The 22,826-nt window shown below is 44.0% G+C and overlaps 5 protein-coding genes across 9 annotated transcripts; 3 read left to right on the top strand and 2 right to left on the bottom strand.

Annotated features, from left to right (window-relative positions):
* Window positions 1-553: 553 nt before the first annotated feature.
* Window positions 554-4,271, bottom strand: fibpa (fibroblast growth factor (acidic) intracellular binding protein a). Of its 2 annotated transcripts, none has more exons than XR_008952208.1 (11): window positions 3,875-4,271; window positions 3,669-3,753; window positions 3,296-3,494; window positions 3,069-3,195; window positions 2,562-2,662; window positions 2,270-2,403; window positions 1,774-1,882; window positions 1,606-1,669; window positions 1,426-1,501; window positions 1,241-1,338; window positions 554-790 (listed from the first exon to the last, which is right to left on the bottom strand). XR_008952208.1 is itself a non-coding variant. In XM_057043983.1 (11 exons), exons 2-11 carry the CDS (start codon window positions 3,751-3,753, stop codon window positions 721-723), a joined length of 1,074 nt encoding a protein of 357 aa, XP_056899963.1. In that variant the 5' UTR covers window positions 3,875-4,270; the 3' UTR covers window positions 554-720. The 2 variants fall into 2 exon arrangements, 1 of the variants encoding a protein (XP_056899963.1); XM_057043983.1 differs by having other exon boundaries at window positions 1,426-1,512; window positions 3,875-4,270.
* A 1,678-nt stretch (window positions 4,272-5,949) lies between these two features.
* Window positions 5,950-8,471, top strand: ccdc85b (coiled-coil domain containing 85B). The gene is made up of 2 exons (XM_057043989.1): window positions 5,950-6,356; window positions 6,457-8,471. Exon 2 carries the CDS (start codon window positions 6,739-6,741, stop codon window positions 7,339-7,341), a length of 603 nt encoding a protein of 200 aa, XP_056899969.1. The 5' UTR covers window positions 5,950-6,356; window positions 6,457-6,738; the 3' UTR covers window positions 7,342-8,471.
* Window positions 8,472-9,211: 740 nt separating this feature from the next.
* Window positions 9,212-12,223, bottom strand: fosl1a (FOS like 1, AP-1 transcription factor subunit a). 2 transcript variants are annotated; one of them, XM_057043985.1, is made up of 5 exons: window positions 12,020-12,223; window positions 11,786-11,898; window positions 11,283-11,537; window positions 10,447-10,554; window positions 9,212-10,367 (listed from the first exon to the last, which is right to left on the bottom strand). In XM_057043985.1, the coding sequence occupies exons 2-5, from the start codon at window positions 11,891-11,893 to the stop codon at window positions 9,822-9,824; spliced, it is 1,017 nt and encodes a 338-aa protein (XP_056899965.1). In that variant the 5' UTR covers window positions 11,894-11,898; window positions 12,020-12,223; the 3' UTR covers window positions 9,212-9,821. The 2 variants fall into 2 exon arrangements, with proteins under 2 accessions (XP_056899965.1, XP_056899966.1); XM_057043986.1 differs by having other exon boundaries at window positions 11,283-11,534.
* A 1,722-nt stretch (window positions 12,224-13,945) lies between these two features.
* On the top strand, window positions 13,946-18,552 carry yif1a (Yip1 interacting factor homolog A (S. cerevisiae)). Of its 2 annotated transcripts, none has more exons than XM_057043988.1 (9): window positions 13,946-14,194; window positions 14,609-14,688; window positions 15,109-15,353; window positions 15,814-15,918; window positions 16,436-16,514; window positions 16,585-16,642; window positions 16,738-16,893; window positions 16,984-17,077; window positions 17,702-18,552. In XM_057043988.1, the coding sequence occupies exons 2-9, from the start codon at window positions 14,658-14,660 to the stop codon at window positions 17,858-17,860; spliced, it is 927 nt and encodes a 308-aa protein (XP_056899968.1). In that variant the 5' UTR covers window positions 13,946-14,194; window positions 14,609-14,657; the 3' UTR covers window positions 17,861-18,552. The 2 variants fall into 2 exon arrangements, with proteins under 2 accessions (XP_056899968.1, XP_056899967.1); XM_057043987.1 differs by having other exon boundaries at window positions 13,948-14,194; window positions 14,637-14,688.
* An 82-nt stretch (window positions 18,553-18,634) lies between these two features.
* Window positions 18,635-22,634, top strand: si:ch211-145o7.3 (forkhead box protein N3). 2 transcript variants are annotated; one of them, XM_057043982.1, is made up of 5 exons: window positions 18,635-18,770; window positions 19,740-20,353; window positions 20,434-20,555; window positions 20,813-20,868; window positions 21,221-22,634. In XM_057043982.1, the coding sequence occupies exons 2-5, from the start codon at window positions 19,772-19,774 to the stop codon at window positions 21,565-21,567; spliced, it is 1,107 nt and encodes a 368-aa protein (XP_056899962.1). In that variant the 5' UTR covers window positions 18,635-18,770; window positions 19,740-19,771; the 3' UTR covers window positions 21,568-22,634. The 2 variants fall into 2 exon arrangements, with proteins under 2 accessions (XP_056899962.1, XP_056899961.1); XM_057043981.1 differs by having other exon boundaries at window positions 18,651-18,770; window positions 19,737-20,353.
* Window positions 22,635-22,826: the final 192 nt, after the last annotated feature.

Here is a 22,826-nt window from a genome sequence, read left to right as displayed (position 1 = left end):
CGGATGTGTTGCAAAACGAGATCCGAGATGTTGCTTAACCCACATCGGGAGTTTGGGCCTGACTCAGCACGGTCACACACCAAGGTCACCCCCTTTGTGTCTCCCCTGGAAAGTAAAAGCCGCACGATTAAATCATCGCGGGCCTGCTAATGCAGATTTGGGGCCTCGTAAATCAAACCTGAGGAGAAGCGCTGTTTACATTCACCGATGTCACAATCGTGATGAATCACAGCAGTGTTTTTCTCCCGTGTTGCTGGAAGAAAAGAGCTTTTCTTAACCTCAGCTTGTTTATCTGTCCAGAGTGGTGGCAGAGATGGCAGCTGTCTTTATAGGGAATGTTGTTAAAAGTCACACTAAGGACCCCCCCAGCTGGATAAACCTCCTCCTACCCCCTGGTTAGTCCTTTATTCCCGTGACCACACAGATGCCACAAGATGTGTCTGGACATCCATGTTCTCCCTCATCTTCCTGCTTTTTAGCTTCCTGTCACATTTAGAAACAAAATCAATCCTGGCTTTGGTTTGGGCAGAAGATAAATAAAGAGTTAACGGGGTTTCTTTTCATTTAAATTTGTCCATTTTATTTAAAAATTTAATGTACAGACATGAGTGCAAATGGGAAGAATGTGACTGCAGATTGATCAAAACTAGACACAATGGAGGGGCCGCTATAATCGGGTGTGAGGAGGGGGAACAGAGGCAAACCAGAAAGGAAGACGCTTTAGTCGTGGTACATTTTGAAGATGCAGCTTTTGACGACACCCATGTATCTGTCCCACACAACCTGGTGTCTGAGGGGCAGAAAAGAGAGACAGAGAGGGAGCGCACGGTAAGTGAAAACAGCAATGCAGCACTGAACTGTTATGACAGACTGTTGTTATGAAATCTGGTGAAGGAGGCGATCTTTGCTTATTCAGTGTATGAATATCTCTTTGTTAGGCTCAAAGTGGTGCAGCGCTGTGCAAACCTTTAACTGCATTCCTGAGTGTACGCAGGAGAAACAAGGTGACTACAGTCTCAGGAACCAGCGCGGGGTGACACCCACTGGTAGAACAGCGACGTCAATATTAGAGCCAAACCCGCCGCTTTCATAAATGACTGCGATTTATTAGATTACTGGGCAGGTTTATCCAAAACACTCGACAGAATCCTGACTGTATTTCAATGTGTCACCGGCTCTAAAATAACAACTGACGAGAGATCGGTGTCAGTTTAAAGAAATAGAAATGTCAGAGACTCACTTGAATGTGTCGAGTATGTGTGCACAGTTGGTGTAGTGAGTGAGGTACAGTCTCATGTCTGCTGCTGTCCAACGGTCCGAGCGACACGGTTCAATAAACTGAGGGAGGGGGAAAAAAAGTAGGTTGGGGTGATGTTACGTCACCTCAGACAGACAGGCTTTTACACCAGAAAACAAAGTATATACCTTCTCTACGAGGTCAATGAAGAAATCTCTGACATCCTTTGTGTTGGTTAACTTGGCAGCTATGTTGACGAGTCCTCTGGAAAGGTTCTTTAATTACCAGATTTACATTATTTTTCTTCTCTTTGAATGTCCATTTGCAACAGTTACATTAAGGTTTAGCTGGAAGGGACTGCATCTCACCTTGAAGTTAGCCTCCATCTCAGTAAACGATTTAGTCTTTCCTCTGAGAGCTCCACACACCAAACTGAAGAGCAGCAACAACACAGAAAAATCAGGAGAAAATTTAATTCTTACATTCAGTGTTTTTTCTCCCTGACAACAAGGTATTTGGTTTTTTTTCCTTGGTACCTTTTGTGTTGATCCAGCAAATCCTTGTCATTGATTAAGATCTTTAACTCTTTCAGTTCTTGTAAAAACTCCTTGTCAAGATCCACATCCATGTCCTCGACCATGTTATCTACAAAGAAAAGCTGTTATTATGCTCATAATTTGCAGACACAGAAATCTCTATTCCTCTGAGCTCTTATGGAGAGGTTATAAACGTGAAGGCCCTCTGGTGGCCACTGCCGGTCATTAAGCCTCTAAACATCATAACACACTTACACACCACTGCTCTTATGCAAGACACTACTTTTCTGGCACTTATTTTCCCACAGAGATATCAGTGCTTTTATTAACTCTTCACTCCTTTCTCTAATCAAAATGTCTCTTCACTCTGCAAGACTCAAACTAAGATAAATTAAGAGGGATAGTTTCTCTCCATATTACCCAGTTAAAAACTGTGTGCATTCTATATACCTATACATCTGTGTGTGCACCAAAGGAACCAGCTGAAATAACTCACCAACAGCCCCAACAGTCCAGCTGCTGATAAGCTGTCCAGCACAGAAAGCAAAGTCCTGAAAAGTGAGATACTGCAGCTTTCTTTTCCCTGTCTCAAAGCGGTTGTTGGCAAAGAAAACAATGGCGGCGTAATCCCTGAAACAGGCCAGAGAAAGAGATATTTGAGGTCTGAACGTCATAAAAGATGAATGCAACTTTAGTGAAAGGGTAAAATGCAAACATAAAAAACAAGTTTGGCCATATCAATGACCCAATAGATCTGAATGGATCTGGTGACTGGTCTGGTGATTTACCTTGAGAGTTTGTCAGACAGAAGAAAATGCTGATGTATGTTCTCCACCAGGGGTCCTTTGAGCTCTTCCACCACTTTAAATACACGTTTGAAGTTGTCGAACTAAAATATATAGATACATTTAAACGTCAAGAAGGTATTCCAATCAAACACTGGAAAAATTGTATAAAAAAATAAAATATTGTACAGAGTAAAGCTGCTTCAACTCATATTTTATGTTTTCATTGTACAGATTTTAGAATACGATTCTACCATCAATAATCTCTATAAAACATGATTTATTGTTGTGAAATTACCCAAATTATTCAATCTGAGGTTAACAGAATACACTGGGTGAGTAGCAACAGTCTGTTAGATCAAAAATGATTCAAAAGGTGCCCTGTTGTGTTTTTATTGACAGTTTCTCAACAAGTGACATAAATTAAGGAGGCTGCCGATCTCACTACTAGCAGTGAGCTTTTCAAAACTAGTAAAACACCTGTCGATGTGGCGTTTACAATGGAATTACCTGTCGCCTGCAGCTTTTCAGCGTCACATTTGTCTTAGCGCTGATATCATCAAGGTCTTTCTTGGTTCCTTTGGAGAGCTTCTTTCCCAAAATCTCACGAACAAATGCATCATCAAAAGCGTAGTATCTTTAAGAGAGAAAAATGAATACTCCGCATAAATGCTGACGATGTCTAAAATGTGATGAACCTTGAAGGCTGACAACATCTGACAACATTTTTACTGCACCTCTCGATGAGGGTGGCTTGTAGATGAGGTGGAATCTGGAACAGAAGCTGGTTGCCTAGTTTAGCAGGGCTGTACAGCAAACGCTCACACATCTGGAAAGTCCTATATTGGTCCATTGTGTCACTCAGCAGAACATCTGCACTTGCCTCACACTCCTCCATCACTCCTCCTTCCATTCGTACCTTTACAGCATCATTCACTACGAGACAATCCATACCATAATAGTTCAACAAACGACGACCCATGTTAGGGTAGTTTAGCAAATATTTAATATAAATGTAAGAATTTTGCCTTTATTTGTTTCACAAGTGATTTAGTTTTGTGTCAGTCTGTTTATAAAATAGCAATAGCATCCAGTTATACCCCAACATACCTGTATATCCATCCAACCAGAGCTGGTAAACCTCCTCATCCATAATGGTGGTGTTTCCCACGAACACATCAAGCTCCACGGACATCTGTGCGGAGGTCAGAAGAGGATATAAGGATAATTAACAGACATTTACCTTGAAATCTGCACAAAGGATCAGGTCAACGATATTAAATCTGAAACACGGCTACTGCGCCAGTAACCTTTACCTTGTTTTGAGTCTTGGCTAACAAGTTCCAAATACGATCCTACAAATACTACGACAGAAAATATACTTTAAGGTCTAACATCTAGGATGTTTAAGCAGAAACTCCACTCTCATTGTGCTGTGTTTCGAAACGCATCTACTCTTCCGTTAGAGGCTAATGAAAATGCTATTTGAGTCGCAAAATAAATTGGCTTTAGCAGAGTGGATTAGCGGATTTACGATTGTACCATAAAATGATTTTTAAAATGTCAAAAAAATGTCACCAGATAGCACCCAGATAGTTAACATGTAGTTTAAAAAAAAGAAGAACAAGACGTGTATTCAATTTTAGCTCCACTACAGTCCTGGAAGTTCGGAGTGTCAACAACAGCAGTGTTCGAACACGGACTTCCGGTATCGTTACGTCACCGGAAGTGATCCCATGCGCCGTTAAAACAAAAATAGACACTAAATATGTTGCTAAAACGTATAAAATAAGTAAGTAAAGTAAGTAAACGTGAGCACCAAATACACGATATATAACTTTGATTGAATGTTTTATTTTAGCCGAATGTGTTGAGATTTAGTGAAAATCACAATTCTATTTCATCACAGCTCTAACTAAAGGTTATACCCCGAAGCCTGAAATTTATCTTACCGAAAAGCTACATAAATGTAGGAAGTGCACATAAATATCAATAATATACAAAAGAAAAGAAATATGTATGCAAATATATATTTATTTATCTAAAACCAATAGACACCCTGAATTTTCTGGCATGCTTTGGTGAACCACTTAAACAAAGATTAAATCATGAATAGATGTTTTCCTTACATTGTTATCAAATGACTTTACATTCATTCTGTATGCCTTGTATGTAGATGCATTTAAATCTAGAACATCAATTTGGAAGTAAATAAATGTCATTTTTTTTGTTAGCAGCCTTTATCACATAAGAGAGAAGTACAGCCAATTGTATGTAGATTATGTAAAAAATCAAAATTTAGACCTATGAGTGGGCATTACGAGGGCTATAAGAAACTTGAAATGGTCTTTAAGATGACACTTGTTTTTTATTAGTTTTTGTTTTGGTCTGTGATACAAACCCTAGAATCATCCTCCCATTTCACATTGCTTACTGCGTGCAAAGGCCTCAATCTGTTCTTTTCATCTGGCCATTAATCTAAATAAATCCCTCCAAATCCCTCTCCTCGCCCTCCCTTTCTTCGTTTCTGCATGCGTCCTTTAAAACAGACAGCACCAGGGAAAACGTGACTTTTTGTGGGATCTCTCGCTGCAACTCAATGGACGTGTTTCCATGTATGACACCCTGATTCCACCCCAGGCTCCCCTTTGCACTGTTAACACCCTGCATTGTTGTGGCCTCAGAGAAACAATAGAGGTGGGACAGCGGGCGGAAGGATGTGGCTGAATGCCCCAGCACAGATATGGGGAGGAAAATGCCTGCAATCACACTTTCCGTCAATGACATTTAAAATAAAAAAAGACGTAAATGACTACAAAACCTGAATTATTTGTCACCCGTACGTGTCCCTGTTTATTTTTTAATGTTCACAGCGTGATGTGATAAAATATATGTCAGGATAAACCAAACGGGGGCGCTCGAGCTCTTTTACTGTCAAAGCACATTGATCTTACTCCAAACTTTAAGACTGATGGTTTTCATAATTTATCACAGATGACTGTGAGTCACTTTAACTGGGCTCACTGACCAGGTCGATTCTATTTTGCAGTTTGGGAAGGGAAAGTGTGGTGATCTGAAAGCTGCTGGAAACCTCAAAGGAAACCACAATCATTTCAGATTACCATCTGTCAAAGCACCATTACCGGGAAAGACAACTTCCGGATACATATATTTAAAAATGACACACAATGATCGGTGGATTGTGTGTTTTGTAATGTTAGTGAGAATGACCTAAAATTAAATGCTTATGAATTAAAATGATATAATGAGGATCAACAAATGCAGATCTGATATGGTTTTAAAGAGCGCGCCTGGATTGAAGCTCTTATTCTGTATGTTCAAAGTACCTACTTCCGGTTGCACATGCAGTAACTTGGCTATGACGCTTGACGCGCAGTTTTCTGCTGAACGGACTCGGTTCAGCAGCGGTGAAAGTGGTGGAGGCGGACATTGTTGTTTTTAACTGTCCGGCCTCAGATGATGAACACAGGCGAAACACTCATTTTAACGCGGTGAAGGGCGGAACGTTTTGCTGTTTTTAATCCAAGGGGGGAATCGTTTGTGAAACAAAAGCTGCTCCACCGCACCACTCACCCTCCGGCGCGACGGGAGTTCATTCAGCCGAGACGTGCGGGAACAACAGCTCGATGAGCCGATGCCAGCGACGTTGAAAATCACAACATCTGCAGGGTGTGCATCCGCTAGATCAAACCTCTGTGGCTCGATGGGACTTTTTTTACGCGCTTAAGAGAACCCAAAATTAGGCGACCGCCGTCTTCAAAACACAGCAAAGAGCAGGTAAAACAAGCACAGTTGCATTTTATAGGCCTTCCGAGAGCGCAGGCTCAAAGCAAAAAAGATGACAGATTGACGTTAACGGTGCTCTTTCGTACGCCAGCTCATCCAGGCATTAACCTTCGGAGGACAATCACAGAAAATTTCAGCGTGGGAACAAAACGGCAGCGCCTTAGAGAACGCAATCTGATTAAATACATCACATGTTTCTGCCTTGCTTTTGCCTTTCTGGCCTGCTGTCGTGATTGCACACACAACATCTGGAGCGCACAGATGGAGACGAGGATGTGATGCCCGTTTCCCGAATCGAACATCCAGCCACATCTCAGTGTTTTTCCTAGTTTCTCAGGTATTTTATTGGAGGTGCGAGATCATATCGCTGGAGATGAGCAGCGAGAGCGAGATAATAAACAGAGAACTGTCAAAGATGTCGGACGATGATTTGCTGGCGTGCTCCAAAGAGGAGCTGGTGAGCCGGCTGCGTAAAGAGGAATCGGATAAAATATCGGCTCTCATCCAGCGAGGGCGGCTGATAAAAGAGGTAAACAAACAGCTGCAGGGACACCTCCTCGAAATCAGGGAACTGAAAGTCATCAATCAGCGCCTGCAGGAGGAGAATGTGGAGCTGCGGGATCTCTGCTGCTTCCTTGACGACGACCGGTTGAAAGTGAAGAAGCTGGCCAGGGAATGGCAGCTGTTCGGCCATCACGCGGCCAAAGTGATGCGGGAGGACCTGGGCGGGTATTTGAAAAAGCTGGCAGACCTGGAGCGCATGCAGGACGGATTAGTGAAGGAAAACCTGGACCTGAAGGAGCTCTGCCTGGTCCTGGAGGAGGAGTGCGTCAGCAGGAGTGACTCTAGCCCAGGAGGCTCCACCGAGCTCAACCTGCCCTGCATGGTAGCCCGGGACCTCGGGGACGGAAGCTCAAGCACAGGCAGCGTGGGGAGCCCAGACCAGCTCCACCTGGTGTGCTCGCCTGACGACTGATGATGGGTTCACCTCCACAATAGGGCTTTTCTGACGCACGGTGAACCTGACTGACCCGTTTGAGACTTTGTGACAGTAGAAACTACATTGGTGCAGAAGCGTTTGGACCTATTGAATGCTGCCAAGACGTGTGCCACTAGGTTTCAGAGATTCTACCACGAGACACCTTCAGGACTTTACAAAGACATTTAATAAGTGTTTATGATTATGTAGCTATGTTTTACAGTTGTTGGGTTTTTTGCTTTCTCCACTTCTCTTCTGAAGAAACTCATTTTCAGTTGTCTGTTAATGAAGAAATGGGACCAGAAAGTAGGTCACATCTATAAATTTATCTCATGCACTGGACTAGACTACACTGGTAAAAGCCTTTTTTCTATTGCACTGGACGACGTTATCCCGGATCTTTAAATCGCATGTTTAAAGATCGGTTTAAATCCAGTTATGAGCCATATTTAGTCAACTGAGTACCAACAGCACTGAAATGAGTTGTGATAAAAGGAAAAAAAGAAACGATTTGATAATTGCTTTTGCTATAGACCCAATAACGTGTAGTATTTCATGCACTCTGTTCCTCAGGATAGGATTGGAGTGCCATATGTGCATGATGATTGTCACGGTTTGTGCGTTCCGGGCCTGTTTCTAAGCGGGCCGGTGTGAGGGGGTTTTACTGTTGTCGTGCATTAACACACGTGTGTGAGACCCTGGGCAGAGCCAGCACACTTGTTGAGGGCTTGGATCAGACGTGATCGTTGTTTTTGGACCTCGAGAAACTTTTAAAACTAGAATCTCTTTGTATTAAACTGGAAGGTTTGCAAGTCTAACACGGTTTAATTTTAACTGTATGATTTTCTTTCTGTTGTTGTTGTTGACGGTCGATTAGCATATCACACAGATTGTTTGCGTTGACTCTAAGCCTCTTCTGTAACTCCTGCTTTGTATTTCCCACGCCACATTAGTGATTATCTTAACTGCGCCCCTTTATCTCGGTTTATGTGTTAACGCTAGCTTTACTAACAGATTTCAGTTGTAGGTGACGCACACACGTTTTTATTTTGTCCTTAGCTGTTCTGCTGGTGGGCTATGCTCGTAGTGCATCGAAGAGCTTTAAATACAGTCGGTATGACACTCTGCGCTGTCCTGACCTTTCTTTGTCTCCAACTTTTGAAAAGCACTGTTTACATTCGCACGCGACCAAATGAAATATCGATCTCTGTGCCTATCGACCGGCCTTGATTGATGAACCCTCCGCGTCCTACAGACTTTATGGAGGTTCATCGGTTTTATTTATGGACGGCTGCTAGCACAGGCGGCACAGCTTCAGAGGGTACTGATGCTTTTATCTACTTAGTTTTGCACCAACGTCCTTTAATAGCAGCGTGAACGGGGACTCCTTCCTCCCCCGCTCTCCAGATCACCATCTGACTGGCATCCCATCTCTGTGTCGCTCTCTGACCCCTTTTCAGCAGCGTTCCCTCACTCATGGATTAATCAGAACCACATTCATCTCAGTCCGGTGGAAAAATGGAGCGTTCACATTTTCGGAGTTTTCCACTTTTTTTGCCGCCATTGAGCCTTTTAGCTGACGGTTAGGCTCCAGCTGACGTAGCATCGCTGCCCCTGGTGTTTACTTTCTTAATCTTTTAAGCTGCGTAAAGTCAGAAAATAAATTATTTTCCTCCTAGGGACAAAGGTTAAGGTTTAAAAGTATCTGTTTTCTATCAACAGCGAGACGGTGAGGTAACGTTCACGTTAGCTCAAGTGGAAAATGGTTTCACGTTCTCTGATTTATTCCCTGGTTTAATTCCAGTGTCTTTAATCTAACGCCAGCCTCACCTTCTGCATTTAGTACAATAATACTACAACGCACAGCTTCCACAGCTATAAATCTGTTTTTAATTTTAGTTGCGTAGTACAGTCCTTGAAAAGATTACAGCCGGGCACTGCCCAGTGAAACTGTGACTTTGTCAGAGGCAAACATTACCAAAAATATATTACACTCTCAGATAAAATAAATACACAATGATGTCATCTGTATTAACTCCTATGGCCCAGCCTTAGTGGTCAATAAATTGCATAGACAATATTAAGTTTCTTAAAAAGATTTCTACAAAAATAAGGACCATTAATTGGTTAGCGCTAGTTCCCTTATAGTGACAAAGCTTCTTACTTCACACAGCGTAACAGTGTAACAGGTCTTTGAATCCAGCATGAGACTGGATTATTGCAGTTAATATATTATTGATAGAGGTATTAATTATCTATTATTATACTCCATATGCAGTGCTTTCCTACAAGACCTCACCCATTTTAGCTGACAGGCAAGCAAAATATCATGCATGGAAATTAGAAAGAGTGTAACATTCATTTCTGGATAATGACTCTGATCTCTAAATGGAATGAACCGCATGCACAAAGTTCACTATGAAATCACAAAGCAACGTTTCCCGGGTCGATTCACACGTGCGCGACCGGGCTGCCCGTCACAGGCTGAGGATGGTCGGGGAGTGCAGGGAGTGGTCTGACTGGTCCCCGCTGCTGCTGCTGCGGCGGTGGGCGATCCCGCAGGGCTCGTGGGCGTGAGGCTGTGAGGAGCCACCCTGCTGGGATGAAGAATGGGATGCACTGGTTTCTGTCGGTGCAGATGGGTAGGTGAAAATCATTCCAACGGTGAAGGGCGTGAGAGAGGGGGTGGATATGAGCACTGGGGTGTGGAGCGACTCTGATTCGCTGTTTTGAGCTGAGGAGGAGGACGTGACGGGCTTGCTTGGGATGGTTATCTTTGGTTTGGGCTTCTCCACCTTCGCTGGTAACGTGGTGGATGGGCCAGGAACCTCTGGGTCCTCTCTCTCCATTTTGATGCCCAAAGAAGATATTGTTGGAACTGGATCCGAATCCGAATCCGAGTCTCCAAGTTTACAAATTGGACGGTGGGCCTCCAGGACCAGCTCCAGCTTGTCCTTCTCCTTCTGTAATGCTGCTATTTCCTTCTGTAGGCGTGACTTTTCATCCTCCAGCTGGTCGGTCTCCTGCAGGGCGGAGAAAAATACAGGTTAAAGGGCGTTTTGAATCTGAGGTGCTGCGTTCATGAACGTGACGTTCACTCACGTTTTGGAGAGTTTCGGTCAACTCCCGACGGCGATTTCGACATTTGGCTGCTGCCATTTTATTCCTCTCCCTTCTTACTCGACGCCTCTCCAATTCTTCTGCCGAAAGCTTGGAGAAATGAGAACATTTAGGGAGCATTACACAGAGCCCGGTGGGGAAACTGTTCAGATTTAGACGCGTCGGGATTCCGCCGGAGGCACCGTGACACCGGAGAAACACCGCCACCGTGTGGGCGCCCTGAGTCACCGCAATCATCACAGCTGGACCATTTTGTAACAAACGCTCTTTTACACCTTCGTAGCCTCCCAACTTCACCCGAAGCCCTACTGAATATTTGCCATTGACCCAATATTTCCCGCCCTTTCTGCGCGGTGAGTCACGTTCTGGCCCCTGTGGTGACTCAGGTGTGACTCACGTGCCCTGTGAGTCACATGACAGTCCACTTCCTGTACCACCAGGGAAGGACACAACTGTTACAGGGCTGTGAGCCAAGCAGTGTGCTCTGGCGGCGCTACCCAATGTGGTGATGGGTGTTGAATTATCTTGTTCCAACATGGAGACATTACGCTAAGTCAACACTGAGTCAAAGTCAACATCAAAGAGCATGAACAGAGAAAATGTTCTGTCCTGAAGGTGGCGAGGGAATGGCAAGATAAAGAAGGTGTAAAACTAGCTCATTTTTTCACATTTCCTTGGGATTTGGGCGGCTTAACGCGCAACCAGTTGTCTCATTCAGCCACACAGGATGTTTAGTGAACTTGCGAGCTCCACGCCTTACGGCCTCCGGTCCCTCTAAGAATCAAAGGTTTCTTTCATAAAAAGAACTCCTGCCTTACATGTTCATCATTGCGGCGCCTCGTGGAAGTTGGCGCGGCTGCCCTTATCACCCCTGGTCTGAGGAAATGGGAGTGAGAGGGCTGTGGGCCCAGCGGACGTGCCCCCGGGAGGGTCGGGTAAGGAGGTGCTGGAGATCTTGAAGGACCCGGTGGTGGATGCATGAGGGAGGGCTGGACCAGCCACTGAAGGTCCTGATTGGTTGTGATGGCATTGAGGCTGGGTACAAACTGACTGCTGCTAGCCATCGTAAACTTCTGAATGGAAAGAAAATGACAAGACAAAATGAAAGAAAATAAGGTTAACCTAAAGGAAGCACGTGGGAGGTTTACTGAGGTCTAATTTTTTTTTTTTTTAAAGACTAATATCATATTGTACATGTAGGATATAGAACAATGTATTATATACGTAACAATTGCACTAAAACACCTAAAGGAGTGCAATATATTGAGAAGGGTACTTTATAAAAGTCCACATAGTGAGTCTGTGATTGAATGAAACCTACCTGCTCCTGTGTGGCTGAAGTGCCGGTGTTTCCCAGTGAGCTGGTCCCTGACACGCTGCCCGTGTACGGAGGGTTGCCTCGCCCTTGATTCCCAAAGTTTCGATACATCCTTTCTGTTTTGGTTTTTTAAAGAAAAGAAAATTGATTCCAGTCGGGGCTATATAGCTGTCAGACCTCACGAAATTAGTTACAGATTTAATCCTGTGTGTGATTTCAAACTTGGGGTAAGCCCACCTTATTGCGGTAAGTCGGTAGAGTCCAAAAGGGTGCCTTTCCAAGGGGTGAAACAGGAAGAAAATAGCTCCTCGGTATTTCCTTAAATCGTCCGAAAACTCTATAAAACTCTTTTTAGCACATCTTCACTTCCTTAGTCGGTGATCCAGAAGCCAAAGTCTGGGAATGATTGTGAGGTTGTAAACTCTTAAAGTGGTACGAAAGGTTCACCACGCCCCTCCAGTTACGGGAAATAGTGTTGTCTGGAATCTCTCACCAATGAAACCACGTGGAATGACGTCATTCACCATATATGGAGAGAGTTTCCTCCTGAGAGCGCTCGGGATTCCTTGAACAGAAAAAAATAATATTTTTCACTGACTGTTTTTCTGTGGTTAAAAAGTTTTAATAATTTCCTGCTCCAGTGGAAGTACACTACTGTTTCAATAACAGCACATGTCGTATTTTACCCCCATAACGTGGTGTTAAAAAAAAAAGTAGGGGGGGGATCAAGGTATATCAAATGCTGTGCTTGAAACTCGATAATTTAATGTAAACGGGTATTTACAAAGCTGAACTTAGAATAGAGTGATTAACCAAACCAGAAATTTTGAAAATAGTGGCGATTATTTTAAGTAGTAGATTTTAAGATAGCGTTGAATATTACAAATAATCTCGTTTAGCAATTTAATTCAGGGGGTTGGAATTTAAATATGATGTAAAACAACGTACAAAGTGTACTTTATATTTTTAGACTGCTCAGAGGTATGAAATACAGCATGTTACTAGTTAAACTGCGGGCACAGCTGTGCCCAGAAGTGTTGAGGTTTTGGCTCACTCTCACTTTAAAAAAGCGCACCATTGTAGACATGCTTGTGAAGATGAGTCAGGCCAGAGTCACAAAGCCACTCAATTATTTCACCATCTGCTTCAACGCATGTTTTTCACTTTCAGGCACAATCTAAACCCTAGTACTGATTTAAAAAAAGGAAAAACTCATGTTGTAGCTTCAGTATACGCTTAGTGGGACAAAACAGCTGCTGACTCTGCAGTCCCTGAGGACAGACTTCCCAGCAGAGGTGGATTTAGTCGAGCGGCTGACCTTTGAAGGGGTCATGTTACTGCTAATTGATCTACAAAAGAAAAATACAAGGAAGATGTAGATTCAAACACACATCATTTTAGCGCCTTAAGTCTTTTCATGTCTGATGAATAGGAGAGGGACCTCAACAACACCTGAGCTACCTGTTGCTCATCTGCCACCCTGCATCTTGGATTTCAGACATCAGTGATATCACAGTGTGTAATGATAGACTTGCTTGTTGTGTCCTTTAGAGTCGATTGTAAGGCGCGAGGGTGTAATATAGGGCAAAGGTCTAATGAGCAAAGGCTGAGGAATGCAATGATGACACGTTTGCTAGCCTTAATTGTGCTGTGTCACAACACGCTAACCATCTTTGCTCTTTGACTGTATTCTTTAAATTATTGCTTCCTGGTATTTTCAGGAAAAGTCTCGCACCACTTCTAACAACTCGACGTGTGTATGTTCTCATAGCGAGTGCTGCTACATTTCCCTCCAAAACTTAAAAACTTGGGGGGTTTCTGGGGATGGAAGAGGTTTGGATTCCATTGCTGCGTACTCATATAACTCACCCACACCCACTCATCCCACACACTCATCTTTGTGCCAGATACACTCACATGTGTTTGGTTTAGAGGGCGTTGCAAGACGCACCGTGCCAATTCATACAACAGGTAGAACACAGTACTTGTTAAACCGGGGTGCTCACGTAGCCATGCTGGTGCATTTAGGTGCAAGAACAATGGTGTCAAAGCACACTATTAAAGCTTCTGCATTACCATCATGTTGTGGTTGCAGAGTGAACAGGCATGTAAAGCTACCCCCCACTTTTGCTTTGGTTTTCTGCTCATCTGACCCCCGAAGGGTGCAAGAACGCGCCAGCAGAAACGGGGCAAACCTGGAGACAGGAGATGAACGAGCACGACCCTTTCACACGCAAGCGCCAGCCTCTGTGTATTTGCACATGCCTGCGCTGTGAACAAGAGTGTGTGAGACCTGCACCGTGTTCTGCCACGCAGGCACACACGAGTCAACCAACCGCTGTGGATGGGTGGGATCGGAAAACTGCCTCTGTAGCCCGTAGCTAGCTGTTGCTAACCGCGTTAGCTGTGTGGGTAAGTACTCCTATACTCTTCATTCTCCTTCATTATAACAGTCTCATCAATCAGATAAGTTATGTGGGAATTCAGTGTGCTAGGTATGAGTAGACAGTTAACACACGTGGAGCGTTACTTAACTCTTTCTGCTAAAGAATTTGAAGTTGTTGACTTCGCTTGCAGGCTTAGCTGGTTAGCTAGCGCTAGCAGGCTGTATCAGAGATCATGGTTAGCTCTGTGAGCAGGTAGGTCAGCTGTGATGCCAGCAGGTATTAAGATTATCCTGCTTTAAGTTTGGGTCCTTTACAGTGTTTACAGTCAGTTTACAGCCTGTACATAACTATTAAATGGGTATTGCCTGCGTTAGCCGCAATGCACGAATGCTAAATGTGATGTCGGGTAATCATTGCAACATTATCTCATTATCTGTAGTTGATGTGCCATTATCTTTCTTTTTGAGCTAACGTCAGTGAATATTACGATGGACCTGCCACCTCACGGCTACCGAGCAAGTAAGTGGAAATCCTGACCTCTCATTTAGAAATATAAATACCTAATGTCTGTGTAAATTCTCAGTCATCCAGGTCATTGTATCCAAGGTAGTTTTCTCTGTCAACTGGACAGTTCTGAAGAAGCCTTCTGGATAGAAGGCGAAACGTCTTCAAGAGAAGAAACCCAGTCCAGTTGACAGAGAAAACTACCTTGGAAATACCTAATGTCCACTCATGTTTTCACCTTCCTGTTTATTAACTTTAGATTTCCGAAATGGCTCAATGTGTCACAGGAAATTAAACAATAGCAGCAAACCCTGTTATTATTGGAGCGTGTGTGTGGCCCCTGTGTTTGCGGGAACATTGGCAGAAATATAAATTTCAGTCGTTTGAGCCTTTATTGGTGGTTGTTGAGGCCAACAGATCCCATCCTCTTCACAGCTAAACCAAGAGCTCGTGCAGCTCCCCCCACAGGAGATCCCATCCTCTTTGATGACACCAGCTCCAGTCCACCAGCAATGAACAGTCAAGGCTACTACACCCCCGGGTACAATATGGGGGGGCCCACAAATGACATGCAAGGAGGTCCTGGAATGACCAACCTGTTTGCTGATCCAATGACCAACGCTGCAATGATGTACGGGTCCTCCCTGGCCAACCAAGGGAAGGATATGGTAAATAAAGAGGTATGGAAAAGGACGATGTCACCTGCATCAGCCCTAGAAGCGTGTGCCGGATGTGTTCCGAACGATTTGTCACGTTTATAATCTCCTTTTTATTCTTATCTTGTCCCTCAAAGTCATTGTGCAGGGTCGTTGCTTCATCCTTCGTATCAGTTTGGTGCTCTCTGACTCCTCAGCTGCAGTCCTTTGGCATAGTTGCGTTGTTTTAGCTCATATTTATTCAAATGTGTCTTTATTTGTCGGGTTTATCCTGTAAATTGCATTCGTTTGCACAAGGCAGTAAACTGAATAGCAAAAACAAACTGGATTAGCAACTTGGTTCCTCCCGGTTCAAACTCAAATGTCAGACCAATACAGTCTTAAAAAGGCGAGTGACTGATCCGTCTTTGTGCAGTGCGTTAACTTTTCCCCCCCGGCCGTGTTCATCTGTAAAGGTTATGTTTGCTCTTAATTTGCCTTTCAGATCAGCAGATTCATGTCCATGAACAAGCTGAAATACTTCTTTGCGGTCGACACCAGATACGTGATGAAGAAACTCCTGATCCTCCTGTTCCCGTACACACACCAGGTAATCAGAGTCGCCCGCCGCTCTTCTCTCTGCTGCAGGACGACGTGGAACGTTTTGTCACGCCGGGACTGTGATGATAAGCTTTTATGCAAACGCACGACCGGAGCTGTGAGGGTATCTGCACACCGTGATTGTGCGTTCAGTAAATTCAGTCCGATTCAGATTGTCGTCAAGTTGTGCTTTCGGACGTTCTGTACCCTGATAGCGTGAGCTACACGGTGCTGGTGGAACCCGACTGTCAGGATGAGCGGAGGTAAAGAGAGGTGAGGGAAAGACTGTGGATACTGCAAATCCAAATAGTAGAGAAAACAAACATTAAAAAGAGGTTGATGGAAGTATCGCTGTGGTGAAGTGGAACTATTTATTAAAGTTTCCATTAAAGTGTCACTGTGGAGCAGAAAAGGATTTTTATTTGGGAAAAACTAATAAACAAGCGTGTAAACACAGTAACTTCCAGTAAACAAGCGTGTTTGTGGTATTGAAGCTCACTGGCGCCACCTGTCGGTGTCTGTTCCAGGACTGGGAGGTTCGTTACCATAGGGACACTCCGCTGACACCGAGGCAGGACGTGAATGCGCCTGATCTTTACATTCCCAGTAAGTTTTCCTGTAAATGGCAGCAGCCGGCCTGATTGATGAGACGCACGTTTGATTTGGTTTCTTCCAGCAATGGCTTTCATCACCTACATCCTGCTGGCTGGGATAGCGCTCGGCATACAGAAGAGGTCAGCGCTCCTTCCTCTCCTGTTATCTCCTGACTCGCTGTGTGTGACTCAGATTAAGAGCTGTGTTCCGTGTGTGTGTGTGTGTGTGTGTGTAGGTTCAGTCCAGAGGTTCTGGGATTGTGTGCGAGCACCGCCCTCGTGTGGGTTGTCATCGAGGTCTTGGTGATGCTGTTGAGTTTGTACCTGCTGACGGTTCACAGCGACCTCTCCACCTTTGACCTCATTGCCTACAGCGGATACAAATATGTTGGGTAAATATCAGTTTTTATCCTCTTCAGGTCAGACTGAAGCCTTGATTACACATCGAGTCCACATTGAAATATTCGCTGCCTCTCTTCCAGGATGATCTTCACCATGTTATGTGGCCTCCTGTTCGGCAGTGATGGTTATTTTGTGGGACTGGCCTGGTCCTCCTGTGCCCTAATGTTCTTCATTGTAAGTATTTAGAGCAGGGGTGCCCAGGGTTTATAGTCAGGCAGGGTCCTATCGTGCAGCCAGCCTCAAACTAACGTCCAAAGGCTCTTCAGTCATTGTGGAACAGCATTTTGGGGCTCAATAAGCTTCACGTGGGGAAAGGCTGAATCAAATAAGTGGAAGAAAAAGAGCAGCCAGGAAGGTGGCCCATTTCCCCCTGTTTGGGCTCTTTCCCCCTGCGAGGACGTTCCAGAACAGGCCAGGAGTCGTAGCCTTCAGCTGAGCGTCAGGATCTGCTCCTCCACTCTAGATGAGTCCAACAGTCTTGCAGGTTGAGAGCAGAGTGAATCACCTTCATCTTCCCAAACTGGGCAGCACATGAATGTATCAGTTGGTTTGAATTAACAAACTCCTGAGCGTGTTTATCAGCTGCTGACAGACATTAACCAGCAGTAACCCAGCTGGTTGCTCTGATCTGTTACAAATGCCAGGTCTTGCAGCACCTGATGGTCATATAGTTGGCTGTATCCTGTATCTAACACCCCCCCCACACATGGGGCACCCCTGAGTCGGACTGTATAAACATACATGTTGTTAGTGATGGTGTGAAAATCCGATTTGTCTCAGTCCTGTTTGGTTTTTCAGGTCCGATCCCTGAAAATGAAGATCGTTCCCTCTCTCTCCTCGGACTCCATGGGAACTGGATCCAGTGCCAAACCCCACTTTCGCCTTTATATCACCATAGCAACTGCGGTCTTTCAGCCAATCATCATATACTGGTTAACCTCTCACTTGGTGAGGTGACCATGATGCGTTTCACACCCTGGATTCATTCTCTAAAGGAAAAAAAAGAAAATGTGTTTGAGTGTTTGTACGCCTGCGTTTATAAAGTCTTCACTAAAGTCAAACATCTGGACAGTGGTGAACTGCAGCATTGGCTGAATGTTGGCGACACCGCGGTTGCATCCAGTTAACCTCAACGGGCGCCAAACAAGTTTCGCTCCCAGATTGTTGCCTTCTGCTGTGGGAACATGGATAAATTCTATTTTTGGTGCCCCAACTGACAGAAAAAGGGTCTTTAAAAGTGATATTTGTTTTTCAGATGCACTCTAGGTTTCATTGTTATGCAACGTATCTGGATAAATAAGACTTATCGGAAGAGTGTGTGTGATTTACACGTCGGCTTTCATATACCAGTGTTGATAATTGATCCTTCTCTGTATCTTATTTATCTACGTTTGACCCAGCTTTATTTTGTAGTAAAATATACTGAGTTGTGTGCATTCAAATTTAGACCTTATGGACTCTCTTTAAGTGGCAGCCTTTAACAGAACCGCAATTTTAAACGCAAAACTAGTTCATTTATAAAGTTTATAAAGCTGAATTAGCCTGAGCATTAATAGCTTCCTGACAGTCCGTCATATTTACAGCACATTTTCACAGATGTCAACAATAATAATCTCAATAAATTCCTGCCCGGTGCCAGTTTTCATATACTCCTTTATGCTTCTTATTCTCATTTGGCTCCGCGTTATGGAGCGTGCGCACTGCAAAGCGTCCATTCGGTTCCCATGGAAACCCCGCTGGGTAACAGGGCAGGCGGACAGAGGTGGTCGCCGTCGATCGCACCAATTTTAGCCCAAATTCCTCCCACAAACGTTTTAGGGCGTCCGAAAAGCGCCGCGTTGCATCATATTTGGACTTTTTTTGATTGGTGAGTATTAAAGAGATGAGATTTGATTGGAAGCACGAGCCAGGAGATACCTGCGCCAGTAAGCGCGGCTTTTTATGCCTAAATGAAACTTTATATTCTTCCGCCATTTGCCTGCAGCTTTGTTTTGAGCCATGTGGCTCAGGCATTAAATAAAAACTCTGAATGGAAATAAGAATAGCTTGAATGTTAAAGAAGCGATAATAATGCCGCGTGGATCTGTCAATCGGCCCTATTTTCTGTGGGTTACGACAGAAGGTGTTTGGGTCTATGCTGTGGACTCTGCACTTGCAGGTGACGCTCCTCAGAGAGGAACGGATAGCTAACTTTTTAACTCAACCTTTCCAACACCGACACTTTTAACATGTAGTTTCTCCGCACCTGTTCTCGTTTTCAGTAGTTTCATTCCTTGTAGAATCAATCCTGCTCCGCGGTCACAGTTGATTTTGAAGTAGAAATCGCAGGCTTCTCTTCCTGCCCGTCACTGACAGTATTGACAGCTGCCTCAAGGTTGAACAAGCCTCCCCTGAGAGATGCTCTTGCGCATCTTTCATCCTTTAAGACCTCTTGTTTTACTGGCCATTCACCTCTGACCTTTGGGATCAACAAGTTATCCCTGTCAGGCCAACTGTTCTGGCACCAATGACCTCGTTCCAGTGCATTTTCATCTGGACCAGGTTTGCTTCTAGAACTGCGTCATGTCGCTGTAATGTGATGTGATGAATACATTTGCATTGATAAGAGGTAGAACCTCATTTAATGGGTGTGTGTCCACTTATGTAATCAGCATGAGAATGTTTCCATTATATTTATATAGGCACTTTTTCATGTGACACCTCTGGGTCTATGATATATGTTGGGTCTTCATCGATGGGGGTTAGGTAGTAAATTAGATTCAGGGTTCTATAAAAGTGGTGAAAAGTGACTCCCCAGTAATTTCTTTGGATCGATTTCTGTCTTATGCTTCAGCAGTGGTGCAGCTGGACGATCCTCCTGGAAGAAAGATGGAGGATCTCTTTCACACGCTGCCCCCCTCGTCACCAACAGGATCGCTGCCGCTCTCCTCCCGCCAGCAGACCTGTTCTAATGGCTGTCGCCCACACCCTCTCTCACCCACCTCTTTCCCTCCTTCTCCTGCTTCACTTTCTCCGGCTAAGGCAGAGTGCGTCCAGTCTTCCTCTCCTCTTTTACACTCTGCGGCATCTCAGTGCCGCGAAGAACAGAAGTTTCAGGACCTGGCGAACAAACCAGACGAGGACGACCTGACCTGCCTCAGCTGGCTGCATCAGAGGAACAACCTGCTGCCGCTGCAGCCCCTCTCCAAAATGACCTCTCTTCCTCAGCTAGAGTCCCCGCCACCTGTCCAAACAGCTGCCTCCTGCAAGCCACCGTACTCCTTCAGCAGTCTGATATTCATGGCTATCGAAGATTCACCTGAGAAGAGACTTCCAGTCAAAGGCATCTATGAGTGGATTGTGAAGAATTTCCCCTACTACAGGACGGCCACCGGTGGGTGGAGGAACTCTGTTCGACACAATCTGTCCCTGAGTAAGAGCTTCTGTCGCATCCAGAGGGTCAAGAACCAGGTGAGGTCAAATCTTCCACATTTAACTGACACATTTAATTGGAACAGTTCAATGACCGGGTTTATTTGCATTTGTTTCAGTCGGCGGGGAGCAGTTCGCTGTGGTGTGTTTGTCCGGAGTATCGGTCGGCGCTCCTCGAGGTGCTGAGGAAGACCCACAGTTTTCACTGTAAAAACAGTGGTTTGATACAAAAACCTGCACTGTGAGTAAACGTTACACTGGTTTGCCTGTTTTTACACCGCTTGACCGGAAGTGGGCGCTGTTTAGAACAAACTATATATTGTATTTACTCTTTATGCCCTAATCAAGACAAGACAATATTTTTTTTTATCCCTGCTTCTTTGTTAGACGTGGTTTTAAAAAGGAACATATCCTTTGAAAATAAATTTATGTTTTTGAAGGTGTGTCTGAGGTAATTACTAGGTTGTGTTTTTAACTGTTTCTGCATGCTGTGTGCAGGTTAGAAGAAGTGGATTTCGCAGCTCCTGCAGTGTGTGATTCTTTTGAAATTACAGGTCGGTTCCACATCACACAAGCATCATTTACATTGTGAAACGCTTGTAATATACAATTTGTTAAACCTACAGGCCGCGGTAACAGCCCTGTTTGACATATTTATTAGTTGCAGTGTTTAGCCTGCTCCATAGCGTATTCAGTGTTCAGCATTGTTCTTGTGTTTGTGCTCTTTTGTCATGGCAACAACCTCCTTTTATTGTGGCAGTCCAGGAAACAGCGCGGTCTACTTTACATACCCTCGTCCTGTCTCCTGTGTACTGCATGGACACGCATGCCAACTGGAGAGTCTGAAAAGAAAACAAACACAAGATTCCTCATGGTTTGATAGTAATGATCGTCTTTCTCGTGCAGATCCTTTCTCGCAGAACCTCCTCCTTTCTGCAAATTCACCACAATCCTTGACCAGTGACAACTCAACCTTCTCTGACATTCCACCCTGCGCTTTGACCCCGGATCACGAAGAGCTGGTAACCATAGAGGCGGTGGAGTACCAGCAGGAGGAGGTCAGCGGGGGAATGGAGAACGACCCCCTGTCAGACAGCGGGTACATCGAACTGCATTACTATGAGACTCAGCAGTATCTGGTTCTGCCAGGCGACACCCAGTTGGACCTGGAGACGGTGGAAATCCTTCAGCTTGATGCCGAAGCCCAAGAGGCTGCTGGGTCTCTGCTGGACTTAGCAGGTGGGGGGTATTAATGTTTGTTTAATTCAAGAATCACAGCTGGTGATCCTTTTAATTTGTTTCTAAGAGAGTAATTGCATTTTTAATGCCTTGTATCATGATTATGACATAAGTCAAAGGCATCAGTTTAGCTTTGCCCATTCCTGAAAATGCAGGATGTCAGTTGAGGTCATTTCCAATCCCAACAGAGGTTAGATAACCAAAGAGGATGGAATAAAACCTCTTCAAGTATTTTTAAGATCAGTTTCCTTCGGGTACTTAAAGTACTCTGAGTACTTAAAACTGCGACAACCCAGATGACACAGAGTGATGCTTTTTGGGTTTTACTTGATACTCGCCATTTGTGTGCTGATTTCTAGTTAGATAAACTTGTATTTAGTCAGCTGCTTCTTAACAATAACTGGGGTCTATTCACATTTTCAGGGAATTTCACTGCTGAATTTATGACCTCATCCTGGACAGAGACTTCAGTGTAAACTTGATACTCTGGATATTTTGAGTATTGACACAACATACCATATGGTCTTCAATAAAGTTTATTTATATATTTACAACTCGATTAGTAACATAAGAAATTCAGCCTCAGGGATGCATAATTCACCATAGAAAGTGCATGTAATAATGAAAATATTGCATAAATGTACAGTCATTTAATAGTTCTTTTTTTCTGTTTCTAAACATTATAAAAGTGGTCACATGTAGTACTAATTAGTCTGTATATTAAACATATGCTACAGTTTTGACTGTAGATTGCACTCAGTATCGACAGCACATATGCATTGATCCTATGTCCTTTAGAGGTTTTGAACCTATTTTTCTTGTTCAGATAAATGTTCAATTTATTTTGTGTAAAATACCCAGGTATTGAATCGTAAAATGCCTTAAGTTGACTCTTGAAAACCTTGTTACTATCTGATCATGTTAAAGTAAGTAATGTCAACATAAAATTGTGTTCTTTTTTGACGATATACTGCCGTTTCACCCATTCTCCTCCATTATGTCCGTCTGTAAATGTAATGTTTGAAATGCATATAGTTTTGTAATCTAAAAAATAAAAACTGACACACTGTTAAAATTCTCACTTTTTTCCACATGCGATGGTGTCGTCATTTGTGCACTGCTAATATATGTGAAAAGCTATATTGTTATCAAGCGACGACGTCTTTTAAAGACATTGTTCACACAACAGACCTTATGTACAAAGTATTCATACTGTAGCTAACTAGTTCCGTCGTCGTAACATCACAAGAAAGACTACATTTCCTACAATTTA

This window comes from Takifugu flavidus, chromosome 9 (genome assembly GCF_003711565.1).
Source record: "Takifugu flavidus isolate HTHZ2018 chromosome 9, ASM371156v2, whole genome shotgun sequence".
Taxonomy (NCBI): Eukaryota; Metazoa; Chordata; class Actinopteri; order Tetraodontiformes; family Tetraodontidae; genus Takifugu; species Takifugu flavidus.
Note: the sequence above shows the minus strand (reverse complement) of the source record. Positions and strands in the feature narration are given on the sequence as shown.